Raw genomic sequence first — 26833 nt, forward strand, 5'->3', positions numbered from 1 at the left:
ACCCTGGGACAGGTTTTGGCAGTATTAAAAAGTGGCTCTTTGCTGGAGTTGGAGTTTTCCCCATAAACACAGAGCCTGGAGGTGCCAGTCTCTTAGCCAAGTGCTGCCAGCAGCTCCTGCTGACGCTCATCTTCTCTTTAGGGAGAGAGAAGCAAATGAACTTCACCCGGAGAAAGACTGGCTGACCTCAGCTCTTCTGCCTCTGCACAGAAAAGGAGAATCTGTACTATACTGATTCTCCCAAACAATGCCAGGTATGATGAAGGAGAAGCCTGACGTTAGAAAAAGTGAAGACAGGAATTCCCAGGTGGTCCAGTGGTTAGGACTCAGTGCTCTCACTGCCAGGGGCCCAGGTTCAATTCCTGGTTGGGGAACTAAGATCCCGCAAGCCATGCAGCACGCCCCCCCCCAAAAAAGGGGAGGGGGGAGAATAAAATCAGCTGGGAAAAGAGTAAAAACTTTAATGGGATTTACAATAAAGAATCTAAAAGAGGAGGTTAATGTGCTCTCTGGTTTATGTAAACATTAATAAAGGGATGAGAGAAATAAGTAGTGATTTAACAATCTACAGCAACTGTTCAGAACAAAGGGTGCTTATTGATGCTAAATGAAGAGGACAGAACAACAGGGGATGGACTGAATCACTGTCATCTGCCTTAGGATTCAATTGCCCTTTGTAACCACACTCTCCCAAACCTTCACAGAGAAAGCAACAGACTTACTATCTTCACAAAGCTGGAAAGTGTTCAAGCAACCCAGCTAAAATGTTTCAATTATGAAGTTACTGCAGCTCGAGACAAAGAAAACAGGGAGGAAAGGCCAAAATGACAATGACCATCATATTCCTGAAACTGAGCCAGGTGCTCTGATGACCACAGTGTTATTCTAACAGAGAAGGCACACAGAGCAAATGAAGAGAACATGAAACTAGAAAAAGGAAAGAGCCAAATGGTAATCGATGACAGGGAGAGAAAACGGATTATGTGGAAAAAGGTGAACACTGCTGACCAGTGTGTAGGTGGGGTCCAGCTGTTTCCTCACTCGTCTTTTGGGCTATGTTATTACTATAAGGACGTTCTTAACAGTTAATTTATGCTTAGATTCCCAAGGTTAAATCTTCAACCCTAACCTCTCCCCTCAACTCCAGGCTCCTATTATCCAACTGTTAATGTCTCCACTTGGAGGTCTAATCTGCATGTCAAACTTAGCAGGTCCAGATTAACTTCCCAATATTCAAGCCTCCATCCCCAGACGTGCTCTTCTGTGATCTTCCCAACCTCAGAACATGGCGATTCCATTCTTCTCATTGGGGTGGGGGTGGGGGGAGATTAAAGAACTGCAGTTGCTCTTGACCGCTGTCTTTTTCTCTCCCTGCTCCTCTCCTCTCCCCACCACCATGCCATCCCCAGCAGCAAATTCCACTGCTTCCAACTTCAGACTATATCAGAATCTGACTGCTGCTACCGTGTGGCTCCAAGCTACCTCGTCCCTCACCTGGATCATCTCCCACTAGACTCCTTACTTGCACCTGTAACCCCCTCTCATCTTTTCTCAACTTAAAATGTGCATTAGATTCCACCTCTCTAGTGCCCTTCCATGATGGTCCCCGAAGCCCTTCATGAGCCGGCCCAGGGCTGTCTCTGATTTCATCTCTTGCACCCTTCCCTCACCACTGGGGTCCAGCCACAGTGGATGTCCCTGTGCCCCTTAAAGAAGCCAGCACAATCCTGCCTTAGGCTCTCCCCAACTTCCTTCGTCTCCCTCACACCTCGTCATGAAAGCCTTTCCCTGCCCTGCTCACCCCAACTCCCACACCCTTTCTTTTTCTCCAGAGTACTTTTCACCATTGAACCTAGTATGTATTTGCTTGATTATAAGTTGATTATCTATCCCCCTCTCCCCAGGAGAATGTAAGCTCCACAGAGCAGGACACGGTTGCATTCACTGCTGCTCTCCTACTGTCGAGTGCCCGGCAAATAATAGGTGCTTAATGAATATTGGTGCAAGGACTGCCAACTGTTAGAGGATAACTGGATGCAGCAATGGTGGCAGAGTGGCTGTGATTCCTGCTGCTCCAGACTCAGGGTCCTCCCAATGACATCTTCTATAGAAACCCCAAATAAGTGCTGTGACTTATTTATCTTTATATTCTTGATGCCCGGCACACAGTTAATATACTCCAAAAATTTTGAATCAGTGCTCAATAAGAAGCACTTGAATGGAGATTAGAGAAAGACCGGGCAGTGGGGAGGAGTGTATGGACACAGAAGCAAGCAGGTTATCAGGTTAGGAAAGATGTTTGGGCTCAGGCTTCGGGTGGGGGTTAGGAGTAAACAAAACCCAAGAACAACATTAATTTAAAATTTAGAAAATCTAATAAATAAATAAAATAAAATAAAATAAAATAAAATAAAATAAAATGGGTCTTCATTAGAAAGACCTAAATAGGGCTTCCCTGGTGGCACAGTGGTTAAGAATCCACCTGCCAATGCAGGGGACATGGGTTCAAGCCCTGGTCCGGCAAGATCCCACGTGCCGTGGAGCAACTAAGGCCGTGTGCCACAACTACTGAGCCTGAGCTCTAGAGCCCGTGAGCCACAACTGCTGAGCCTGTGTGCCCAGAGCCTGTGCTCCACAACAAGAGAAGCCACCGCAATGAGAAGCCCGCGCACTGCAATGAAGAGTAGCCCCCACTCGCTGCAACTAAAGACCCTATGCAGCTAAAAAAAAATTAATTAATTAAAAAAAATGCAACCCCCCCAAAAAAGAAACACCTAAATATACTGTTTACTTTTTGTCAGTTCAGTTTTTATATAGAACTGATGCTCTGAATTATAAAAATCGACCTAGAAAGTGTCAAAAACAAGACAACAGGCTTAGAAAGGAGTCGCTTATGCTAAGCCCCACATCGCCAAACCAACACAACTTAGAGTTTCAGCTCTCCCAGAAACGGAATCTTAAACCAGTCAATCAGGAATCCCCTGATCAGCACTAGTTATGTCACCTAACTGGTAGACGCCTGCCATACGCTGAAGGAAAGTTACCCCACAATAACCAACCTGCTTTTTTGCCTAATATAACTTCCTTGTTCCTGCTCTCTGCTGCCTATAAACAAACGTCTTTTATTCTGTACAGCTCCTCGGAGCTCCTTTCTATCTGCCAGATTGGAGGGTGCCCAATTTGAATCAATTTTTGCTCAGACAAACTCTTAAAAAAAATTTAATATGCCCCAGCTTACCTTTTAACAAAAGAACAAAACACATTAAACATCACCCAACCACAACATTTTTCAGGTAAAAAAACTGAGGTCAGAGAGGCCAAGTCATATGCCTCAAGTAAAACAGCCAGAGAGCCAGGGGCATTAAAATCTGCAGCATTTGTGTCCAGGCCCATGGCCTTTCTATCCTACTGCCTTTGGGGTCTTCTCCTCCTCAAGATCTTTACAAAAGGAGAAAAAAAGAAAGGAAAAGGGAAGAAAAATTTTGGTTGTTCCATGAAGAGTGATACAAGCATTATATTTTCTAGACTAACCTTGTAAGCAAGAATCTCTGTTAAAAAACACACCAAAAAAAACTAATTAGATGAATTTACATAAAAATAACAATACTTGTACGTTTCCTAGCTTAATCCTAATTTTAGGCAGACCAACCAGCTGTATGTGGACAAAAGAGATTTTGTTGGGACACTGGCCTCAAAGCCAGGACAACAGCAACATCAATTGTTGCAAAGCTCTTAAGCCATTCCTATTGGGTGGTTTCTGGAAAGTTTTTAAAGCAATCAAACTCTTCCAAAATGCCCGTTAAAACTTGGCATTGATAATTAGTCCCAGAAAATGGCTTCAGAAACAATCAAAACATTAAAGTTAGAGTAAAAAAGCACAAGTATTCTCAAGAGAGCATACTATTTAATGGGCAAGTCAGGCACTCAGTATCAAAGATATTAATATTTTATCATGAAGTTCCTTACTCAAAGTTTATTTGTAAAAATTTTAGAAAAAACATAGGGTGATGCATTCCTTTTGTCAAATAAAAAATTCAGAATGAAAGTACATAAGAATCACCAGGGGGCTTCCCTGGTGGCTCAGTGGTTGAGAGTCTGCCTGCCAGTGCAGGGGACGTGGGTTCGAGCCCTGGTCTGGGAAGATCCCACATGCCGCAGAGCAACTGGGCCCGTGAGCCACAACTACTGAGCCTGCGCATCTGGAGCCTGTGCTCCACAACAAGAGAGACTGCGATAGTGAGAGGCCCGCGCACCGGCGATGAAGAGCGGCCCCCGCTCGCCGCAACTAGAGAAAGCCCTCGCACAGAGACGAAGACCCAACACAGCCAAAAATAAATAAATAAATTTATTAAAAAAAAAAAAAAAAAGAATCACCAGGGAATTCCCTGGTAGTCCAGTGGTTAGGATTCCACATTTTTACTGCCAAGGGCCCGGGTTTGATCCCTGGTCTGGGAACTAAAATCCCACAAGCCACATGGTGCAGCACGCCCCCCCCCAAAAAAAAAGAATCATCATCCATGGAAAGAATGGTATTTAATCAATTAAAATGCATTTCCAATTTATTGTGCATATTTCTTCTGCATAACTGAGAACAGGGTCACATAAAACTATAGTCAACCATTTGACTTATCCTTAGGAAAACTTTGCTGCCTCAAAACAAGATCTAGTAGAAGCCCCAAACATACTAGGTTTCAGGGATGACTCCAAATGCAGGACAGCATGAAATAATAAACTTATATATGTACTCAGACCTAGAAATCTGTATTATCATAGAGATTAAGATTTGAGAGGAGTTCCACGGCAGTCCGGTGGTTACGACTCTGTACTTCCAATGCAGGGGGCGCGGGTTCAATCCTGGGTCAGGGAGCTAAGATTCCCACATGCCGCACAGCGCGGCCCCCGCCCCCCCAAAAAAAAGAATTGAAAAAACACCAAAACACGCCTGTAGTGCCACCTGTCTGATTATTCAATGTGCTGTAAACATTTTTAAAATGGTATTTGGGTGCTTACTCCAATATTTACCAAATAATAAAATGGCTAACACTATCTTTTCACTCATGCATCTCATGATTCGAGTTTCAAAAAAACAAGACCAAAACAAAACAACTACTACTACTACCAAGCTGAAGAATATAATCAGGATGAAAAGTGTTTTGAGAGAATTTGGACAGTATATTTTGTTTTGTCCAAAATAGAAAATAAAATTCACATTCATATAGAACTTTCAGATCCCCTACCCAAACAGTACAAAATAATGTGATGCCTACAAAATCTACAAAATTACAAAAGCCTTACTGGATATAGCAGGCAGTTACTTTCATTCATATTTTATAAGTAAAGTAAGACAGAGCACTTCAGTGCTTTGCCCAGAGTCACAAAGAGAGCCAACCTGGCCTTAGCACCGAAGGAGCTGGACCCTTGTCTAGCTGTCATTTCCTCAATGTGGCTCAGCAAGTAATAAAACGAGCCATTAATAGTTTGGCATTTCCCATGTATTCCAGGATGTGAATTCTATTTTCAAGGCACTTAAAAAGGGTCTGTATTTTTTTTTTAAGTCGGGAGGCTTTCCAAGGTAGAACAACAGATCTTCCTAATGAAGGGGTCCTTTCCCTCTTAGGCAGTTGAGAAGGAACAAAAAAATTTTTAAAAAGAAAAGCACTATTTCATTGAATATTCTTTGCAGAAAATGAACCTCCAGATCCAAAGTACTTTTTTCTTTTTAATCTCCTAAGGATGAGAGCCTAAGATAAAGCCTACCCAAATTTTCAGCCACTAACGCAAGCACGGAGCAGGGGCTGCGAGGTGCCAGCAGTGGGGTTGAGTGTGGCTAAGTCTTAGAGCCCAAATGAGAAGGTTCAGGGAAAAGAGAGCCAAAGAGTGAAAAGAAATGAAGTGGAAAAAGGAAAAGTAGAAAGGGGAGAAAAACAGTATGGGAGAGGAGTAAATGAAGAGGTCCAAAGAGCAGGAAGGAAGGGAGAGAACAAGCAAAAATTGCTTTTGGTGTAAGCAGGCTGCTAATCCCCGGCAATACAACTCGGGGTAGAGCTTCTGTCAACAATGGGCACTTTCTCTGAGTCAGAGAGTGAGTTCACGTGGAAGTTATCCATAAAGGCACATACCAGTTCTTGTTCCATTTATGTGCAAACTCCACAAGTAAGAGGAGCTGGATGCCTATGAACAGGAAGCCTCCGATGGCCCCCACATAGCGCCAGGCTGCAAAAGAAGACCGTCCGAAAGGAGATGAGGTGACTGTCCCAAGTGTTTAACTCAAAAGAGAGTAATGACTACAGTTAATTTTTACTGCAGGCTCCCTGTACCAGTAACACATTTAATTCCCACACAACCCTACAAGGTGGGTACTACTATTACACCCACTCTACAGATAAGAAAAACTGAGAGTCTACACGTAAGTTGACAAGGTCCCATAGCCAGTAAAGGGTGGGGCTGGGATGTGAACACAGGCAATCTGGCACCACAGCATCCAAGCTTCACCTCCATGCTATAAATAAATGCCAGATATCCTAACAGATGCAGTAATTCATAAAATCAACAATGACCCTCAATTTAAAAGTAAAATCACACAATGCCAGAAAAAACAAGGATTCAAATTTTACCGGATAGAGACCCACCAATGGCCAGTGAGGAAATGAGGTTCAAATGGGGGGCCACGGACTCAGGTTCTACTTCTGGCTCGGCCACAGAGAAGCCCAAACCTTGGATAAGCGCATCACATCTCTGGGCTGTCTATAATACAACTGAGCTGTGCTAGAGGATGGACAGCTAAGTCCCGTCCCATTCTAAGTATATTATTCTAATATATATATACAAGGACCTCTGTGGAGAATAGAAAACTAGTTACCAGTATTTTAGGTAAAAAGACAACTTGGATACAACTTCCTTAAGGAGTACATAAAACCGGTATGACCCTAAGAAACTAGCTGGAGCCTGATATGTGGCTATTTGAGGGATTGTGGCTGTTCCTTATTCACAATGTGAATATTTTTACTATCTTAATAAGGAAAGTGAATCCATATGGGTCTGAACAGTGTTCTGAACCTCTAAAACTCAGGCTTTTCTTCTCCTCCCTACCTCATATGAAGAAGGGCCCCTTGTTTCAGCTATGATTGAATGCTTTATATTAAATAACTTTGGTAGGTTCTATCAACAAGGAATATAATTCAGTGTTATACAGTTTCACATAAGGTAAGTTTAGAAATAGTCTGGGGCTTCCCTGGTGGCGCAGTGGTTCAGAGTCCGCCTGCCGATGCAGGGGACATGGGTTCGTGCCCTGGTCCAGGAAGATCCCACATGCCGCGGAGCGGCTGGGCCCGTGAGCCATAGCCGCTGAGCCTGCGTGTCCAGAGCCTGTGCTCCACAAAGGGAGAGGCCACAACAGTGAGAGGCCCGCGTACGGAAAAGAAAAGAAAAAAAAAAGAAATAGTCTGGAGGATGCCTTTCTTACCCCATTATAGCTACAGCAGATTTAAAGCTGCTAAGAAGCCTTGGGCTTGTGTGCAGTGCTCAGAAAGAACAAGGTCTCCCTGGGTCACGCTGACATGCTAAACTAGTTTTCAAACAAGTTTTAAGTGCTTCATATTCCCTTCAGGCTAATAACCTTAATTTCAATTCTTCAACAGGTAGAGTAACTAAAGGTCCTCTCACCCCTCCCAGGGAGGGAGAAGTGGGGCGGGGGCGGGGGAGGAGGAAGTACAGAGGGTGGGTGAAGTGTGGGCAGCTGAGGCAGGATTTTTTTTTTTAAGCTACAAGAAAGTTAGTAACCTACAATATCAAAGGCACCCTGGACTACGCTTTCGAACAGTTTTATAAAGTGAATAAAAACACAATAAATAGATACCCCCAATACCCCATTTGTACCATTTAGAAAGGTCTCCTGATCTGGAATGAAGAAGGCTCCTGAGCACATGGCCCCCAACAGCAGAAGTTTAAAGAACCAAAAGCTGGAGGGGAAGAAAAAAAAAAAAAAAAGGAAATGTATTTAAATGATATTCAAGGAAGGACAAAAGACCTCTTAGAGGTAAGCGTGTCAATTCACGATTCTGTTCTCTCCAAATGGAGGGGAAGTAATTAAGTGACTGGAGACTGCCTTTTCCCATAATTAGACAGACTTCAGTGTGGCCTCTGATTGTGCAAAACCATTTTGTTGAAGGGTGGAAGTGACCTGGGGGAAGCTCTTGGTACAAGAAATAAACTCTTATCTCCAATGCATTTCTCATTATGGTACCAGGTGTTACAAATAGGATTCCAGTTCTTAGGCCACTGTGTGGTGGTAAGTATAAGTTCCACCTTCCCTAAAATCAGTGTCAACAATTTCAACTAGAGGAAAGCAGTCAGAGGGTCTGAAGAGTGGAAGAGGTCCTGGAATGTTGCTCTGAATATAAGGAACGGTGAAAGGATCCCCACAAAGACTCACCCATTGTGAATATAGGCTCTACAACTTTTACTGTTGTTGATTTTCAAGGTCAGGAGGCAGAATATAAAGAAGAAACAGGCCATTCCAAAACAGACTCTATATACCGCAGAATACCCCACCAGCTTCTCACAGGTGTCGCCAGCTTTAATGCCTTTACAGATATCTTCGAAAAAAGGGATCTGAAGAAAAAGAGAAAAAGTCATTTGTTAAAACTAGGAAAAGAAGGGCTGCCAATGGAGTGTTCTTTCAGCCTACAAGTCAAAATCCAATGTGAAATACACCACGTGCAGAGAGAAATTAAGACTGAGAAGAAAGTCTCTCTTCCAAAGACCTCTTTCTTTCTCTGAATCTTTCTTAAACATATAGTGCTCATAACATACCACTCCACCTCCACTTACTCCTAATGAATTCTGAAATCCAGCATCAGAGTTTTAAAAAATGATACTTATAATACACAGGTATATTTTTCTTTATTCATTCATTCATTTTTGCTGTGCCGGTCTTAGTCGCGGCATGCGGAATCTATCATGTGGAATCTATCGTTGCGGCCTGCAGATGTCTTAGTTGCGGGCTGTGGGATCTAGTTCCCCAACCAGGGATCGAACCCAGGCCTCCTGCATTGGGAGCTCGGAGGCTTACCCACTGGACCACCAGGGAAGTCCCACAGGTATAATTTTTCTTGAAATGCATAAATATAGAGAATAATTGCACATATGCCATTATTTATATAGGATAAGCTCCTGACCTGGAAATGAAATCAGTGGGTCAAGTAGTATCTACATTTTAAAATTTCACGAGATAAACTCAGATCACACTTTTAAAGGCTGCCTTTACATCCTACCAGTAATATTTGAGACTGCTCACATTCCCAACCTGAGCACCAAATTTAAAGGTTAAAAACCACTGTCTTGTTTGTTTGTTTGTTTTTTTTTTTTTTTTCTTTTTGCGGTATGCGGGCCTCTCACTGTTGTGGCCTCTCCCGCCGCGGAGCACAGGCTCCGGATGCGCAGGCCCAGCGGCCATGGCTCACGGGCCCAGCCGCTCCGCGGCATGTGGGATCCCCCCAGACCGGGGCACGAACCCGTATCCCCTGCATCGGCAGGCGGACTCTCAACCACTGCGCCACCAGGGAGGCCCCCCACTGTCTTGTTTTAATGTCCGCCTTCCTCATTACTAGTAAGGTTCACATCTTTTCTTAAATTTACGGCCATTTGTATTATTCTCTGTGAATTGGCAGTTAATTGGATTTTTTTTTCTTGATCCACTGGAGCTCTTTATTTACGGACCTTAATCTTCCGATAAATGTTGATAATGGTTTATTCTAGTACAATTAGAAGGTTTTAATGTAAAACCCACTTACATTATCAGAATAATTAAAATCTTACATTATGAGAACAAGCAGCATGTTTCTACTAATGTCAGAAAATAAAGATTTAGTCAGTGTTTAAAAAAAAAAAAAACTTGCTTCTTACCAACATCAAAGCTGAACACTCTTTAGAACAGAAAATAAGTTGAAAATCACATTACAGCCTTTACTCACAAGACAAAAAAAAAAAAAAAACAGGAAAAAAAATGACATAAAACTAGAGGTAAAACTGAAGCATGATAATTTAGTTTCTTCTCCAGAAAATATCCTAAAGAAACAACAACAGTGGAGGTTATTAAGATTTCCATAAACAGAAGGAAGACTAAATTTAACTGCAGTTCATCTTCCTCCACGAGGGTTCCCTCCCTCAGAAAAGAGCTGCAATCATTACTACACCTGAATCTCAAACATGCTTTTCCAAACAAAGCATGTTTTTCAAAATTAATGTCTCGGGCAAAAAAGCATTAATACTGAGACCCTATTAGGATACCTCAATTTCCATGAACAGCTATAAAAGATTTCATGGGACTTCCCTGGAGGTCCAGGGGTTACGCTCCGCACTTCCACTGCAGGGGACACGGGTCTGATCCCTGGTTGGGGAACTATGATCCTGCATGCTACGTGGCACAGCCAAAAAAAAAAAAAAAAAAGATTTCATAAAGAAATGCCAAATATTTTGCAGTCAGCAAGTTCCTGCAACTCCAATTTCTTTTTGATCAGAGCAAGAAATAAATGCATAAAGAGAGACATTACTATATTTTTGACCAAGCCAGGTAAAATACTAAGCCTAATAAAATACAGAATGTCTAGTTAAATTTAAATTTTGGATAAATAATAACTAATTTTTTAATATAACAACACTTGGGACATACTTAGACTAAATATTGCATGGGACATATTTATGCTAAAAAGCATTCCTTGGCAAGAGATGAAGCTCAAAAGAAGGCAGGGTCTTGGTGGGAAGGGCCAGGTGTATGCCATGCTAAGGAGTCTGGCTCCCACCCTGTAAGGGAAACAACTATTTAAGCTGGAATGCCTTTGGCTGCAAAGTGGTGAACATATGGGAAAGGGACAGGTTTGAGGCAGGAGGATAAATTAGAGGGCCACTGGATTAACAGTCCAGATAACAATCGAAGAAGGTAAACTACTAGCAGAGAAAACTGAAATTCTGTGGCTAGAAGTCATAGTCGGCAGGACTGTAGGGATGGCAAGAAAGTGAAGGATGCGGGGACGGTTCTCTTCGGCTTTTTTTTTGTGTGTGTGGTACGCGGGCCTCTCACTGTTGTGGCCTCTCCCGTTGCGGAGCGCAGGCTCAGCGGCCATGGCTCACGGACCCAGCCGCTCCGCGGCATGTGGGATCTTCCCGGACCGGGGCACGAACCCGCGTCCCCTGCATTGGCAGGCGGACTCTCAACCACTGCACCACCAGGGAAGCCCTCTTCTGCTTTTTTAAAGCTGTTGGGGGTGGTGGGGGAGTAGGGTTGGCAGAGGACGAAGAGTGGAACTGAAAAGAACAGATCGGGAGTTTGCTTTTAACACATAGGGTTGGAAGCACCTTGGAGCATCCCAGTGAGAACGGCTGGCCTGGAAGTTGCTTCAGTATAGCGATAAGGATACGGGATACAGGAAGTGCCCTCACCCAGGTAATGAGAAGTCAGGAAGGGCCTTCTGAAGGACCTTGAATTTTTAGCAGTGTTTCACAGTGAGTGAGCAAACTCACATGGTTAAGATCCTCACATACTGAAGTAATGGGGGACGCCACACAAGTGAACGTTTCAGAGCCTCTAGCAGGAAACAAAAGCTGCACCCGTGTGAGTGGTACCAAAAATAAGGAGGTAACATTGCATTAAATCTGTAAAAGGAGGCGCCATGCCACCTCACTTAGTCCTGTTTTGTTCATATGGGATTTACTGCTCTGTAATATTCATGGAACTCTTCTTTTCCCTCCCTTCCGTGTCCCACTCTATCAGCAAAGCTAATCCCTGCTGCACACCGCCATCTCTTCCACTGTAACACGTGCACGGCAGCATCCCTTTCGTCTACACCAGCCCATCTTTCCCGATTAGACTCTTCTCCACCTCCCTACCCCACACCCTCTTCTCTCTTCTCCTTCTCAGATCAGTTCAAGAAGAACGCTACTGCCAGCAAGCCTGAACGCCTACCCTACCATCCCCCACACATCCCCCCTCCCCTAAAACCCTTGTTTACCGCCAGAGGCCCTTAGGCTCATCAAAGGGTGAGTATGTGGCACTGCATACTTCATCCAAAATATCAGTAGGCAAACAACCCCCTGCTCCAAATACTAAGACCTGCTTTATGCTCTGTGGGTGACTTAGTCTTTAGCCTTCAGTACGTGGTGAATATTTTTAGGCAAAGAACCTCCGAGTTGAACAAGCTGGCAGGATTTAGCGAGGGGAATCTGCTCTGATTAAATATTTGCTGTTCCAAGCTCCATCCCGGTTTTAGAAAAAGAAAACATACATTACACACAGATTCCACACCGTGGGGTAGAGGGGACAGGTCTGCTAAGGGTGTTACCTCTTATGCCTGGTTCTGGGCATCCAAGGACACTGCATCTGTGTTGGTTCTGTACAGACCCAAGGGCAAGGGTTTCCCCCCAACCCTCAAGCAACCAAACTAAGAGCCACAAATTATCAGGAAGAATAAAAAGCTCACATGGACTTCCAACCCTGAGAATTAAATCAGTGAATCGCTGTAAAAAGTGCTCATCACAGTTCCTTATCCATAGTAGCCATTAAGTAAACTTCCTTAACTCTAAGGTACTATTTTATAAAAAGAACTTCTCGGGGAGGGAGTTAGGCACATTACATGAACCCCTGACTGGTTGATGCATTCTGATTTAAACATGGGGGGAGATGAACATCTTAGAACTCAGTAGATGCTCTATTCACTTTACAAAGGATTCATATTGAAAGTTACAGTTGGACTCCCATATCTGCCAGTTCTGCATCTGTGGATTCAACTAACCACAAATGGAAAATATTAAAAAAAATTTTTTATTTTTCAGGAAGTTCCAAAAAGTGAAACTTGAATTTGTCATGTACCAGTAACTATCTACATAGTATTAGATATTATAAATAATCTAGTGATGATTTAAAGAATATAAGAGGATGTGCCTAAGTAATATACAATGTCATTTTATATAAGGTACTTGAGCATTGGTGGATTTTGGTATCCGATAGCGTCCTGGAACCAATCCCCCAGAGATACCAACAGACAACCGTACAGGGTAACTTTCAATAAGGTGAATCCTTCCCTGGCACATATATATAGGCATACATCAGAGATACTGCGGGTTCAGTTCCAGACCACTGCAATAAAGCACATGTCTCAATAAAGCAAGTCACACAAATCTTTTGGTTTCCCAGTGCATATAAAAATTATGTTTACACTACATTGCAGTCTATTTAGTGTGCAATAGCACTATGTGTTTTTTTTAAAAAAAAGCAGTGTATAGACCTTAATTTAAAAATATTTTATTGCTAAAAGAACACTAACCATCATCTGAGCCTTCAGTGAGTCATGGCAGTAACATCAAAGATCACTGATCACATAACAAATATAATAATAAAGTTTGAAATATCGTGAGAATTACCAAAGCGTGACACAGAGACATGAAGTGAACAATGCTGCTGAGAAAATGGCACCAACAGACTTGCTAGATGCAGCATTCCCACAAACCTTTAATTTGTAAAAAGCGCAGTATTTGCGAAGTGCAATAAAGTAAAGGACAACAAAACAAAACAAGGTATGCCTGTATAAGAATTGAGTTCTAAAAAACAGTGCTCACTACCTATCTTTCAGAGACCTAGTTGCCACCCAAAAGAAAATATGTCTGAACTCCCAAATCAGAGAAGACATTTTGAAACATCAACACAAGTATTAAGCTCAAAGAGATGGAAGACAGAAAATCCCCGTAACTCATCTATATAGAAGAGATGCTAGCTATGCCTCCAAAACAATTTCAATCTCAGGTAAATAAATACAAACAAACAATAGAAGAGCTATAGAAAGGCTTACAGGTCTAGTTGGCCAGGGGCCCACATGCTGCAAACTTAGAAATAAAGTATAGAATTTGGGAGTGTTTCTTACAGAAATGAAGAGGAAAAGGAGTGGCGTGCTCCTATAATATTAAAATATTATTTGGGAGAGATGAGAAAATGGCATATTAGCAAAGCGAATGAGTCTTACATTTCATTACATCAAATTTTTAGGGCACTGAATGAAACCAAGCTGCAGAGAAAGCTTTGGGCAGCTGAGCAGGAGTGATACCATAAAACCTATAAGAACCATATCTGTAGGTTCTGTTTAGTATCTCTTACTTGAAATGAATTTCAGAATCGAGACCCTCTCCCCTTTTTGATATTCCACTTATTTTCAAACTTTCTAAGACAATTTCTTTTTGTCTGTGGAAAAATTCCAGTGTCCATGAGAGTGATGCCTGTCTGTTACCCACCCACGAACAGGAGCTGTGAAACAGGGAACACTAAGATAAGCTTCCATCCTCCCCTCAACGCCTCTAGCAACCAAGGCTCATTTCTCTGTAAATTATTACCTTTGAGGCCCTTTTTGTGGGGGGGGTGGGTATTTTTTAAAACAGTTACAATCTCACATCTCTTTTGTTCGGGTTTCTAGACATTTTTATGAGAAAAGTCTACATTGTGTCATTATTAAAAGCCATAAGGGGAACTAAAATTTCACCGAGCCTGGTTTTATTTGACCCTGCCACCTCTGCCAACAGGAACTTAACATCCCCAAATCGTAACTCCCCAGAATCTCGGAAGCATGCAAGACAGAGACGGCACTGGTGCTCACAGCTTCTCCTCCACCATGAGCAATTCGTCAGGATCAAACCACCCCAAATATGATCAGACAGTTAGAAAACAACTCCAACCAAACTTTAACTAATAAGCTTTCAATCCAAACAAGACAACTTGCAGAGAACTGACTAATAATGATGGCACGACGGGCTCTTCCTCAGAAGGGAAGCAGGCGACAGCTAGCGTCAATCTGCTCAGGGAATTAAGGGAACATGAAGGCAGAATGTACAAACAAGAATCACGCCAGTTACTCATCTTGAAGGAGAGAGAAGAGTTAATCCCAGCGAAAACTCATATAAATCTTCAATTAGGCAACGGCAGTGGGGATTGGGGCCATGGAATAGACAGGTCCCGTTGTGCTGATTTGATGGGACCTAGGAAGAAAGGCAGAGGAACCCAGAACTAAGATTCCCAGTTCCTAGCTTGGCAGTTGGTTGGCCGGCGGCCCAGCAGTGGATAGGAATCACAGGAGAGCGGTTTCAGGATGGAGGGGCAGTCATTCTCTTAAGGACAGGCGGCCAGTGTCCGGGGGAAATGTGGGCAGATGGCTAAGCAAGGGTGCAGTGCTCCAGAAAGACAGCAGGACTAGAGAGAAGGACTTGGTAGTGACCAGCAGAGATGGTAAAGGAGGCACTCAATGGAGTAAACAAACTCACCTGGAGAGGAATGCGGGTAGAGGAGGGGGAGGGAGACAGAGGTGGGAACAGCCCAGAATGCTGGGGAATGCAAACCTTTGGGGACTGGGAAGAAGGGGAAAAAAACCAAGGAAGAAACTGAACAGGTACAGAACCAGAGAGAAGCTGAGGGAGGCTTTCAAGAAGCAGAGCGTGTCAAATACCACCAATACCACCTCTCCCCAGGGAGAGTTTCTGAAAACTCTAGGGTTGGGGGGAACAGGGAGAGCAGGAGAGAGGCACAGAGATGCCCGCAGAGCCCCCTACACACCCATCTCGGAGCCAGGAAAGTCTCTGCTGCTCCCCCCTAGGGTCAGCATCTCAGTAAGCACTGCCCCCCATAATCAAGAGAAAAGGGGTGGAAACAGGGGGGCCCTCTGAGTCCAGAAAACAAATCCACACCTAACCTCAGAGACAAAACTGCAGCTATGGAGGCCTGGACTTTGTTCTAGATGGCAAATACGGTTATTGGCCCACACTCCCTCCCACAGAATGCAGTGTCTGATAGAGAACTCTGTGTCCCCCTGAGAGGAACAAGGCCCACTGACAGTTCTCTCTTGAACACAGAGATGCTGAGGTTTTTGTTAAGAGGACTAAATGTCTAAACAGGCAGAGCTTTCTAGTCAGACCACTCATCAGTGGGAAGATGTGCTTATGGCCTAAGTGAGCACCAAATCAGCTAACTTCCTCTTGAACTTGTGAACCTGGAATAGAGTGGTGACATATCATATGCAAATCCAACTACACTCATGGCTGTTTTCTGTAAATAATTATTAAAAGCCCAGTGAAATTAGAGTTTACGTGTGTATTCTTCATCCCACACGATATATTATATAACTGTACCTAAGCGTCACAGCACAGGGTTTGCTCGTTCCCTGACTCATTCATATCTACTATGTACAGGTACTGTTCTAGGATATGGAGATTCAAGCAGCGAATAAAACAGGTTAAAAAATCCATGCTAACAAGGAGCTACCTTTCTAGTGAAATGCTGTACACACAAAGCCATGTGTGCTCTGCTTTATGAATATCTCAGGCATTTTCATGGTTTAATTTCAACTATCCATGATTTTGCCTTAGGTGGGACACAAGAACCTAATATCCTCCAAAAGACTGAATCCTACTAAACCTATACCCTCAAGATTCTGAGAGCCCCTAGTCACTTGTTCCCCAATCCTAGTTCTGAGAATCCGGCCAGGCAGACATTTCAGTTTCTGGCCCAGCATCTTTCCCATTTTACACTGGACCAGGAATTGGGGGCCCCCAGGAGCAAAGAACTGGGGTACCCACACACTCATTTTCTCCATCCCCACTTCTTCCCAATCACCAAAATGCTTGGTTTGGCTACCTAAAAAGAAGGGCTGATGATTATTTTTTTTAACCTGTGAATGATTTACCATGTATTTCAAAAGGCCAGGAAGAGTAAGACATCATATTGTTGAACGTGTCACACTGAATTTATCCCTACATTGTTCTTGCCTAGTCAACCCAGTACATACAAGCTCACACAGCCCATTATTTGCAACTTAATCAGGAGCTCCGGTACCCTCAGCACAAAGTTTAGGCCATTCAAGTTTCCCCTTCAGGGAGAAGGAGAGAATAACTGCATATGACAGGCACAGGGCCACTGAGGTCTACCACAGGCCAGCGAAGCAAAGGACAGAGTGTGGGTCAAATCCAGCTAGCTCCTGTTCATGTAAATAGAGAACACGGCCACGCTCATTTGCTGGCATTCTGTTTTGGCTGCAGAGTTGAGTAGTTGCTAAAGACCACAAGGCCCTCCCAGCTGAAACGTTTACTAGCTGGCTCTTTACAGGAAAAGTTTCCCCGGCCCAGGACTAGGAAGTAGAGCTGAGGAGCTGCGCTGAGCTGCTGCTGAAGCATAATTAGCATCTCAAAGGCAAATGACAACTGGTGATGACTTACTCTACGGATCCTAAGTCAAAGGAACAGCAGAGATGCGACTGGCGGAACTTGTGCTTTAAGAGAATTAAATCGTACATCTCCCATATGTCATTTTCAGAGCTGCAGCTTAAGGATTTTAATTTATCTGCCTGCAAAAAAAAAAAGCTTTGTGGAGGAGGTGGTGGAGGACATGCCTGTGAGTTCAATGCTTTTTTTTCTGTGGGTCAGAAGCCCGCATAGTAGGAAAAAACCTCACATCTGTTATACAAACATGGCGTGTGGAACCAAAAATAAAACCCACACAGATGAAAGCCGGCATGTAGAGAGATAATTTTAGACTTAATTTTAAGACTGTATAAACAGCCTCACTGAAATTTAAAAACCACAGCCCCCCCAAATACCCAACCCCCCCTTGTGATTAAGCTCAACCCTGCTTTAGAGGGCAACACACTCCAGTCCCTTTTACAAACCTCCTACCTCACCTCGGCTCCCAGTCTCCCATGTGGATGGGGAAAAAGCACTCCTGAGTTCTAACGTCACCCCAAAGGTCAACAGAAGGGACAGCTGACACCACCGTCTCCAACAGTTGCTAACGAATTCAGATTTTTGTTTGTTTGTTTGTTTTTGCGGTACGCGGGCCTCTCACTGTTGTGGCCTCTCCCGTTGCGGAGCACAGGCTCCGGGCACACAGGCTCAGCGGCCATGGCTCACCGGCCCAGCCGCTCCGCGGCATGTGGGATCCTCTCGGACTGGGGCACGAACCCGTGTCCCCTGCATCGGCAGGCGGACTCTCAACCACTGCGCCACCCGGGAAGCCCCAGATTATTTTTAACTATGCAGCCTAACGCTGGGGGCACCTTCTTTATACACTTTCCACCTGAGGCCCAATTCTCTAAGGACAACTGTATGTTACTCACACCCACATCCCCTGCACCTGCCACAGTGCCTGGCACTTACATAGGCAGGAAAGAAAGGAGGGAGGGAGGGAGGGAGGGAGGGAGGAAGGGATCAATTACGTGGCTTAAAAGATATTTTAAAACATGAACTCAGATTACAGTTTAACCAAGTAACGCGATCACCCTTTTAAACTCTGTTATCAAGTATCAAGACTCAACTATTCACAATATTTATGTTTCCTGCTCCCAGCGATCTGAGGCTACTGTTGTGTATTGTGTTATTTGTTCCCTCTGGCTCCATTTTTATAACAGAGCTGTTTCCAACCATAAGCTCTTGTCTGTCCCATTTATCTGCAGAGAGCTTCGCGGTCCTGTCTATGGACAGTTGCTTAACAGGTGCTTTTGATGGTCACAGAAAAAAGGATCAGGAAAACTTCAGTTCTCACATCTTATCATTGTACCCCTCCTACAGTTGGATGGATCCTGAAATAGAGATCCTGTTAACATCCGATGCTCCCCCAAAGCTTCTGGGTAATGGATCCTCCAGACCGAGGACAATAACTATTGTTTCTTGTTTTCTGGCTCCTGGTAAGCTCATTATTACTGGACTAGGATCAAACCTCTTTGTCTTTGGTTCAGACTCAAAAAGGCTCTCAGCAGGGTTTACATTAGTTCAAATCACTGCCTGTAGAACCACACTATTTCCAACCATCACTCTCCCCGCATTCACTGAGCACAGGAGGTTGGGGCCTGAGCCATGAGAGAAGCGAGGGATGGGAGGGCTGCAGGGACTGTTTTCTCCAGGTGGTGTTATGCCTGGATGAACTTGAGACCTAAGATAAAACTGTTTGGAAACATGTGTCCCCAGAGTCACCCCAACTTAGAGAGGAGGGGACCCACAAGATTTAAGAGGTGGAACCTCACTGCCAGCGCACCCCAGGGAAACTCTGATCAGGCCACAGTGAGAATTTTCCCTCCATGTTCTACACAAAGAACTTGAAGTTCAATGGCCCAGGCCCACCTTTAACCTCAGAAACACACTCGCTGATACACTGGACACATATAAAGTACAACCGTACAAAGAACTCAGCTGCTGTTCAGAACGAGGACTTTTGAAAAGCATTCTATCTCAGCTGGATTAAAAAAAAAAAAATACTCCAGACTCAAATAACTGGGTCAGCAATATTTTTTTTGGCACTAATTCAACACTTGTTCTAACACAAAAGCATAAAATGCCAGCTGAGAATGGAGAGTTCTACTCTCGAAAACTTCAATGCACGATGCTACGTCTCAGGTACACAGTTCTCTTAACATGAAACCAGTAATGACCAAGATCAAAACAAGAGCCAGACTTTCCAGCTTCAGCATGAATACCTGTCATTCTATGCTGCAACAAACTACATGGTGTTTGGGATCAAACTGGAATATTTTTCATTGCTGCTGTTTGTTTACTTTGAAAAGATGGTCACACCAAACACAACTTGAAGGCAGGTTCTATTTCACATGCAACGCCAACGAATAAATAAGTATTGGATTTGTGGTTGCCCCTATTTTTTATTTCAGACTAACCATCATCCCTAGAGCCCAGCTTCTGGCTTTACAAAGGGAAGGAGGCAAGTGGGGAAGATAAGCTAAGAAAGCCACTGAGGGCCCGAGGTGGTACTATTTCCAGAGGAAATACTTCTCCCTCACCAGCAAGTCCAGAAGAAAGATCAGGAATCAAGAGGAAGGATAAGTTTGCTAAGGCTTCCTCTGCTACTTCTGTGAACATCTGAGCAACAGCCGAACCCAGTCGTACAGGCCAGAGAGGCACCCCCGGCCGGGGACCAGCACTCCTGGGTCCTTGTCCCAGCTCTACCTGGTGTCATGGCGTTGGACAAGCCACCTCCCTGCCCTGCGCCACAACCTCTCATCTGTCAAATGAGGGGGGTGGTTAGGGTTATAACTTAAGATTCTTCCACTTTAAAATAATGTTTTATCCAAACTATACTCTAAAAAGAGAGCAATATTTTCTCTGCGTGACACTTAACATCGCATAGTACCTGCTGTCTCTTCACTGGGCAGAACACTTATGAATGGGAGCTGCATCCTTTTTTCCATCTCTTATCTGTTTAACTAGATCCTTTAACTAGTAACTTTGTTTCATATATATATATTTTTTTTACCTCCTGTGACGGGGACGGGAACGGGAACGGGACTGGGAGGGCTTTCCCAAAACCAATACTTATTCTAATGCTTTCATATTCCTAATACTGTAGGTTAAAAAAAAGTAGAGTAGCTCGTTACCAAATTTCAGCATCTCTAACATGCTGGATCAAAGCTCTGTCAACTCTAGGAACCGCCGAAGTATGGTTAAATGTCACTGTGAACTGACCACAGGGTGTATACTCAGGAGAGCGTTTTGAAATCTAAGTCGTCTCTAAGGAAAGTAGCTTCTGTGTTCATCTACAGTTGCTACACTGTGGGAACTCCAGAATTTGAAAATGGAGTATCATCTGGGAGACATACAAGTACAAACAGCATCTTCATGGGGTCACCCATGGGGTTAGTTATCTGGAGAAAGAAGTCTGAGGGGAAGTGAACGTGTGAAGCTAGGGACATGGGGACAATCCAAATCTAAATAAGACAATTGGAACAGGACATCAAGGAGCCTGGTGGGGTTGAATCAGGACTGCCTGAATGCAGAGTAGAAACCCAACCCTTTTATGACCTGCGTGGGTAAAGTATGTGGTCAGCACTGGACCTAGAAAAAAGGGGGAGAATGGATCTGTCCCCAGCACTGTCCTGAGAAAAGTGTGCCTCAACCAGCAGATAAACATTAGGAATAACCAAAGCAGAAAATGAAAGCACGGCTCAGGGAAAGCAGGCAAAGGAGAAGGGCTCAGGCCAGGAGGTGACCACTACACTCGCGGGGGGCGGGGTGGGGGGAATGGATGACCAGATGTGGATATGGCCTCGGAACGAGCCTGGCTATAAACAGTCCTCCTTTATTTCATTTTCATCCACTTATGTCCACATAATCTTATGTTAATACAGCTAATGTACATGAATTTCCCATTACCACATCTCCTTCTTCTAATGAACAGTGAAAATGACTGAGAAATACAGACCAAAGCTAATTTATATATCACCTCCAGGGAGTGTGTTGAGAGAGACTGGATTTTCTGAATAAATAGAGAAAAGTCCTTTAAGCCCATCCTGCTACCTCTGTTCCAGGGGCCTAAATCCACAGTTGGCAGCCTCAACATCCATCCTTGTTGCCCTTCCCTGGCAAATTTTGGACTTCATGATAACTGTAGAAATCGCGAGTAGAATACCTACTTAAGATTTTTTTAAAGGGGTGGGGAGAGGTGATGACTGTAACTTGGAAATGTAACTGAAGGAGGGGCAGATTTAGATCCAAGCAGCGTCCCACCTCCACTTAGTCCTGTAACTGAGTGGTCCATTGAGTCCAGTGGACCAAAGTGACCAGAACAATTTCTAAATAGTTACTTGGATAAAAATGCCAGATTCCAGCGTGCCAAGGGTAGACGAGTTACGGCAGAGACAGGCTTCTCGGGCCCCGGCCTGGGGCTGTGCGTAAAGATCTGCAAAGACCACTGGAGCACATTAAGCAACCTCCCTACCGCTTACCATCAGGGGTGGGTAAGAAGCCTGGTGTCCGTTCTGACATTTACAGTCTTTTCAGAAACTCATGAACTCAAAGAGTTTAAGCTATTTCAGGAGTTTCAAATCCAAATGCTATTCTTGGGGGGCAAGAAGTAAGGGTAAATGTACGGGACCTGATGTAAGTAAACATCCAGTGATGGGGCCTGTGGCGAGCTACAGCATGCTAGCCCCTTACTTCTTGCCAAATGCAAGAAGCAGGCAGCTAAATGCACATTAAAAACAGAAAAATCTGCTGGCCAAACAAGAGCCTGTAAGCCAACTTAACAATGCCTGAGCTAGGAGATTTCCAGGCGCACCTGAAGTCTCTGGGTGTATCACTGGCTAGTGGGGGAGGCTGGAGCATCAGGGGTTCTACCATCAAGAGCTGGTTTTCATTAAGTCCAGGGAGAGAATGGAATTCAGAAGCTGCTTTTAAGACACTGAGGAGACTGCAGCCCTCAGCCCCCCTCAACTCTGGGTCCTGTCAGATCTCGTCCAACCCTCCTTTGAAGCCCACTCTACCCTGCAACATTATCATCCTGTGCTGAAAAGAACGGAAAAGCTCTTCTCATCCAATCATAGGAATGGTTCAATTTCCACATTCTTACTCACTCAGAGGAAAACTGACCCAAACTCACCAGCAGACTATAATGTATAAAGCAAACCATGTCTCCAAAAGAGATTCAGTAAGAGTACAAACAAAACGTTAACACCTTTTAAAACAACTGAAGGGGGCTTCCCTGGTGGCGCCGTGGTTGAGAGTCCGCCTGCCGATGCAGGGGACACGGGTTTGTGCCCCAGTCCAGGAAGATCCCAAATGCCGCTGAGCCTGCGCATCCGGAGCCTGTGCTCTGCAACGGGAGAGGCCACAACAGTGAGAGGCCCGCGTACCGCAAAAAGAAAAAAAAACAAAAAAAACCTGAAGGAACAAAAAAAGATTGCTATCAAAAACAAACATCATAGGAGCTTCTCCTCTCAATACAAGGAATGATTCTTCAAGATTTAAATTTCAAGCAAAGAAACACACTAAAACAACAACACAAACGCGTCTTCCACGATGTGGGAGGTATGTTTTGGTTCTGGAAAAAAAAAAAAAAATCGCAAAGGTTCAGGTACTACCTACCACCCATGCATGTCAATGCCTCAGAGCAGCCTGGGCACCAAGTGGAACGTGGGATGGAGAAAATGGATTCTTCCACTCAGGAACCTTTAGGACTCTTCTTCCCTCGGCCTGGCACACAGCTCACAGGAAATAAGCCTTGAGGGCCATGTAGATGTCCTGTCCTCCCTTTCCCAATGCAGGCTTAGTCTTAGAGGCTCCTGTCCCACAGGAAACAAGAAGAGCCTTCCTTTCTCCTCCCTCCCCAAATGCCCGCGCAGCTTCCTAGGACGCCCAAACTCAAAGTGTCATCATTGGTCTCCACACAGAAGTTACACCTTGATTTACTGGTGCCGGTCAGGAGGCTTAAATCTCTCGCCCATTTTGTGGTTGCTGTTCTACATTCTAAAATGGATTTTTAATCCCCACAAGCATCAAATATCTCAAGACTGTTCCTGCGTGAATTACATGGTCACTGACAAGAATGACCTGCAATAAAATGGCTGGTATGTTTTGAGATGGGAAAAATGCTCCAGGAGAAGACAGAAATCGCATCCCATTCAACCAGCACAGCAGAGCCAAAGTTCTCACGGGAAAGAGGAGTTTCCGGAGAGAGAACAGGCGGGACGAAGTCTGGCCCAGCAGTTCTTTGCAGTTCCCTCTCGCTCAAACTACAACACAGGCCGCATTGGGAAGCCAAGGCAAAAACTGAAAACAACTGAAAAGGCACTGCCTTGTGTTCAAAATCCGCACACCAAAGGCCACGTGGCTCCGGATGGAGCCCTGGCCACTGCGCAGGAAGGCAAGGATGCCAGGTAGGAGGCAATTGTGCTCTCCCATCTGGGCTGTTACAAGGATATGTGCTTCCCCTCTTCCTGTCACACCCTCAACCATTTCCCCAGGCCAACAAGGAGGGAGGACTGCAGCAGAAGCCCAGTGTGCATCCCCCAAGGGACCTTTCAGCGCCCCACCCTCAAGCACCGCCTGAGGGTGAGGCCAGCCTCTATTCTATAGGCCCAGAAACAAGCTGACTTGGTGACCAGCTGGCTGGCCCCCTGTGAGGCCTTAGAGATGGGAAAGTGTTGGTTTCACCCACAGGGGCCTCATTCCCTATTCAGGAAGCCCAGCCAAACCATTTTCAAATCAGTACCTTCAGGGGACAGGCACAGAAACATTTACAAGAGCCTCTGTGAGGCCTCGGGGTTGCTCCTTCCCTCTCTCTCCCTCCCTTCCTCCTTCCCTCTGCTCTGACCCCAAGTCACACTGCACACACACCACTGCTGGGCTCACCTCCCTGAGTATCTCGGCCTGTTTCTATGACAACAGCCTCCTACTCAAGAATCTATAATGGCTTCCCACTTGCCATGAGACCACGGCCAAATGCCTCACCTTAGCACTGAGATTCCTGCACGTCGTTCTACCTGCCCATGTTTCCTCCCTGTCCTTCTACACATGCGTTGTCCTTATTCTACCTACAGAGCCTAGTCACTAAGAACTCAGTCAGCCTGGATTCAAATCCCAACTCCACCACTTAGAGCTGGAGACCTTGGGCAAGGTACTTAAATGACTCAGTACCTCAGTTTCCTCATCTGTAGAGCAGGGATAATACTGCTCAGGTGAGTACAGTGGTCATGAACTGAGATGATAATGTAAAATGCTTAGAATAAAACCTGGCACGTGGTATCACCCAACAGATATTAGCAATTGAAATATTCATCATTATCACACAAGTCACTTCTTCCACGAAGCCTTCCCTAGCAACACCAGTCAACACCTTCTGTTTCTCTTCTTTTTTTTAAATCTTCTGTTTCTTAAAGGTTCTATGAACAGTCAGATACTGACTAGAGTTGTCAGGGACTGTCCCATGCATCAGGTTACTTGGATGGTAATCAAATGTTAAAATTATTATTATGAAAGTCATATCCTAAAATAGGTCCTGTGGTTCCCAAATTATCTTTACCTCCAGTAACAATGTTTCTGATGGGTTCATCTCTAAGAGGTACTATACATTTGTAGTTTCAGATTGTGTTTCTGGGATCCAAAGCCTAATTCTACGGAGACTGAAAGCCTCTTAAGAGCACTATGGACACACTGGCAGTTCCTATCACAGTGACACACTGAGGCCTTTTTTTTTTTTTAATTTTTCCTTCCTTCCTTCCTTCCTTCCTTCCTTCCTTCCTTCTTTATTTATGGCTGTGTTGGGTCTTCGTTGCTGCATGCAGGCTTTCTCTAGTTGCGGCGAGTGGGGGCTACTCCTTGATGCCGTGCGCGGGCTTCTCATTGCGGTGGCTTCTCTTGTTGCGGAGCACGGGCCCTAGGCATGCGGGTTTCAGTAGTTGTGGTACGTGGGCTCAGCAGTTGTGGCTCACGGGCTCTAGAGCGCAGGCTCAGTAGTTGTGGAACACAGGCTTAGTTGCTCCGCGGCATGTGGGATCTTCCTGGACCAGGGCTCGAACCCGTGTCCCCTGCATTGGCAGGCGGATTCTTAACCACTGAGCCACCAGGGAAGCCCCACAGTGGGTCCTTAAGCCAATGCTTCTTCATTTAAAAAGAGAATATTAAGTTACCTGAAAAGCTAAGGTAAGAAGTGGGAGATTAAACAGACCTTCAGAATAAGAGTTAAACTCTACCCTTTCAAGTATTCCTCCTCTCAAACTTCTTGTCACAAACATTTAAGATTAAACCAAGTTAAGAAGAAGAGAAGAGTGGAAACCACCACCGAGATGGAGTAGGACCTGGTGTAGACGAACAAGGCAGCCTTAGCCCTTGGTCTCCCTGCCTCCAAACTTCCACAGCACTTCATGCATCCTCTCATAAGACACAACTTCTACCTGGTTTTAAGCCTCAGAAGACTTCATACCTGTCTCTGGGTTAGAAGCTCCTTTTCTCTCAAGTTTGAATGACCCATGGCTCCCACTGCAGGGCCTTACTGAACAGAGATCCACTGTTTAAAGCAATCAGAGGAGAATCTAAATTTCACAAGTTTTCACATTAGTTCCAGTATATTCCAGATCATACCACCACAGTTATAAAAGCATTACCCAACAGAAAGCTTCAAAGGGACTACTTTAACTAACGGATAAGAGTATAACAAGTGCTTCTAAAAACATGGTTGTTCTGAAGCCCTTGAGCGCATTTAAAATAGTCTGCAGTTTCAGCATAAGGTTGGGGAGAACAAACACTTCCTCAGGAGTTGCTCCTGGCGATGCCATCTCCAGGCTTCCAGTAGGGCACTGCCCTGACCTTGTCCCCCCCTCACTCTGCTGGCCCCAGGAAGATGCAGTGCTCAGCACTAAGGCTGTGGGGCAAATGGGGTCTGGCTGGCTAGCCTTCCCTCTCCCGCTTTCCCTCTGAGGAGAGTTGCCCCCAGAGAACACGCCTGCAGCTCTTCCCAGCAAACTGTGCCCCTGCAGAGGAAGTGCTCCCTGGCTCAGGTGGGGTCCCCAAATGGGTTAAGTCTGACTCATTTTGGGGCTCAGTAGTAGGAAGACCACTTCCTTGCAGATAGGAGTCACAATGTCTTACATCAACTTCTGGGGGGATAAAGGTGATGTTTGGCATCTACCCGCTGAAACTGTAGTCTTTTTTGTCAATTTGTTCAAAACCTCAGAGGGGAAGGATGGTGTTATTTACTGGGCTCCCTCAGAACCCCCAACACCTCCCCCCATAATCAGGCCTACTATGAGGAAATTCCAGAAAAAGGCCCTATATGTGTCTCTATCAGCATCACGTACCAGGGATACCTTTGTAGACACTGCCCAGGAAACGGATGGAAGCAAATCCGTCCCTCACCCCTGGAGACACCCACCCCACAAGTGACATGTCCAGAAAAGTAAAACTTGGCCAATAGCCCACTCCTCATTATCTGTGGGATTATGTAGGCTTTACCATACTGGCGGCATTAAGTGTTTATATATAACAGCTGCTACTAGAGACACTGGCAGACAGCCTTCGGACAGGGGAAGAGTACAAA

General features: G+C 44.7%; 1 protein-coding gene across 3 annotated transcripts in view; it reads right to left on the reverse strand.

Annotated features, from left to right (window-relative positions):
- The window catches only part of SERINC5 (serine incorporator 5), a 191160-nt gene that overhangs the window by 23693 nt on the left and 140634 nt on the right, over nt 1-26833 (reverse strand). For all 3 annotated transcript variants that reach the window (XM_060093108.1, XM_060093106.1, XM_060093105.1), the window contains 3 exons: nt 8432-8610; nt 7876-7958; nt 6120-6213 (listed from right to left, as the gene is read on the reverse strand). In XM_060093108.1, the coding sequence (XP_059949091.1) occupies nt 6120-6213; nt 7876-7958; nt 8432-8610 (356 nt within the window). The remainder of the gene's footprint in view (nt 1-6119; nt 6214-7875; nt 7959-8431; nt 8611-26833) is intronic.

Source organism: Mesoplodon densirostris, chromosome 3 (genome assembly GCF_025265405.1).
Source record: "Mesoplodon densirostris isolate mMesDen1 chromosome 3, mMesDen1 primary haplotype, whole genome shotgun sequence".
Lineage (NCBI taxonomy): Eukaryota > Metazoa > Chordata > Mammalia > Artiodactyla > Ziphiidae > Mesoplodon > Mesoplodon densirostris.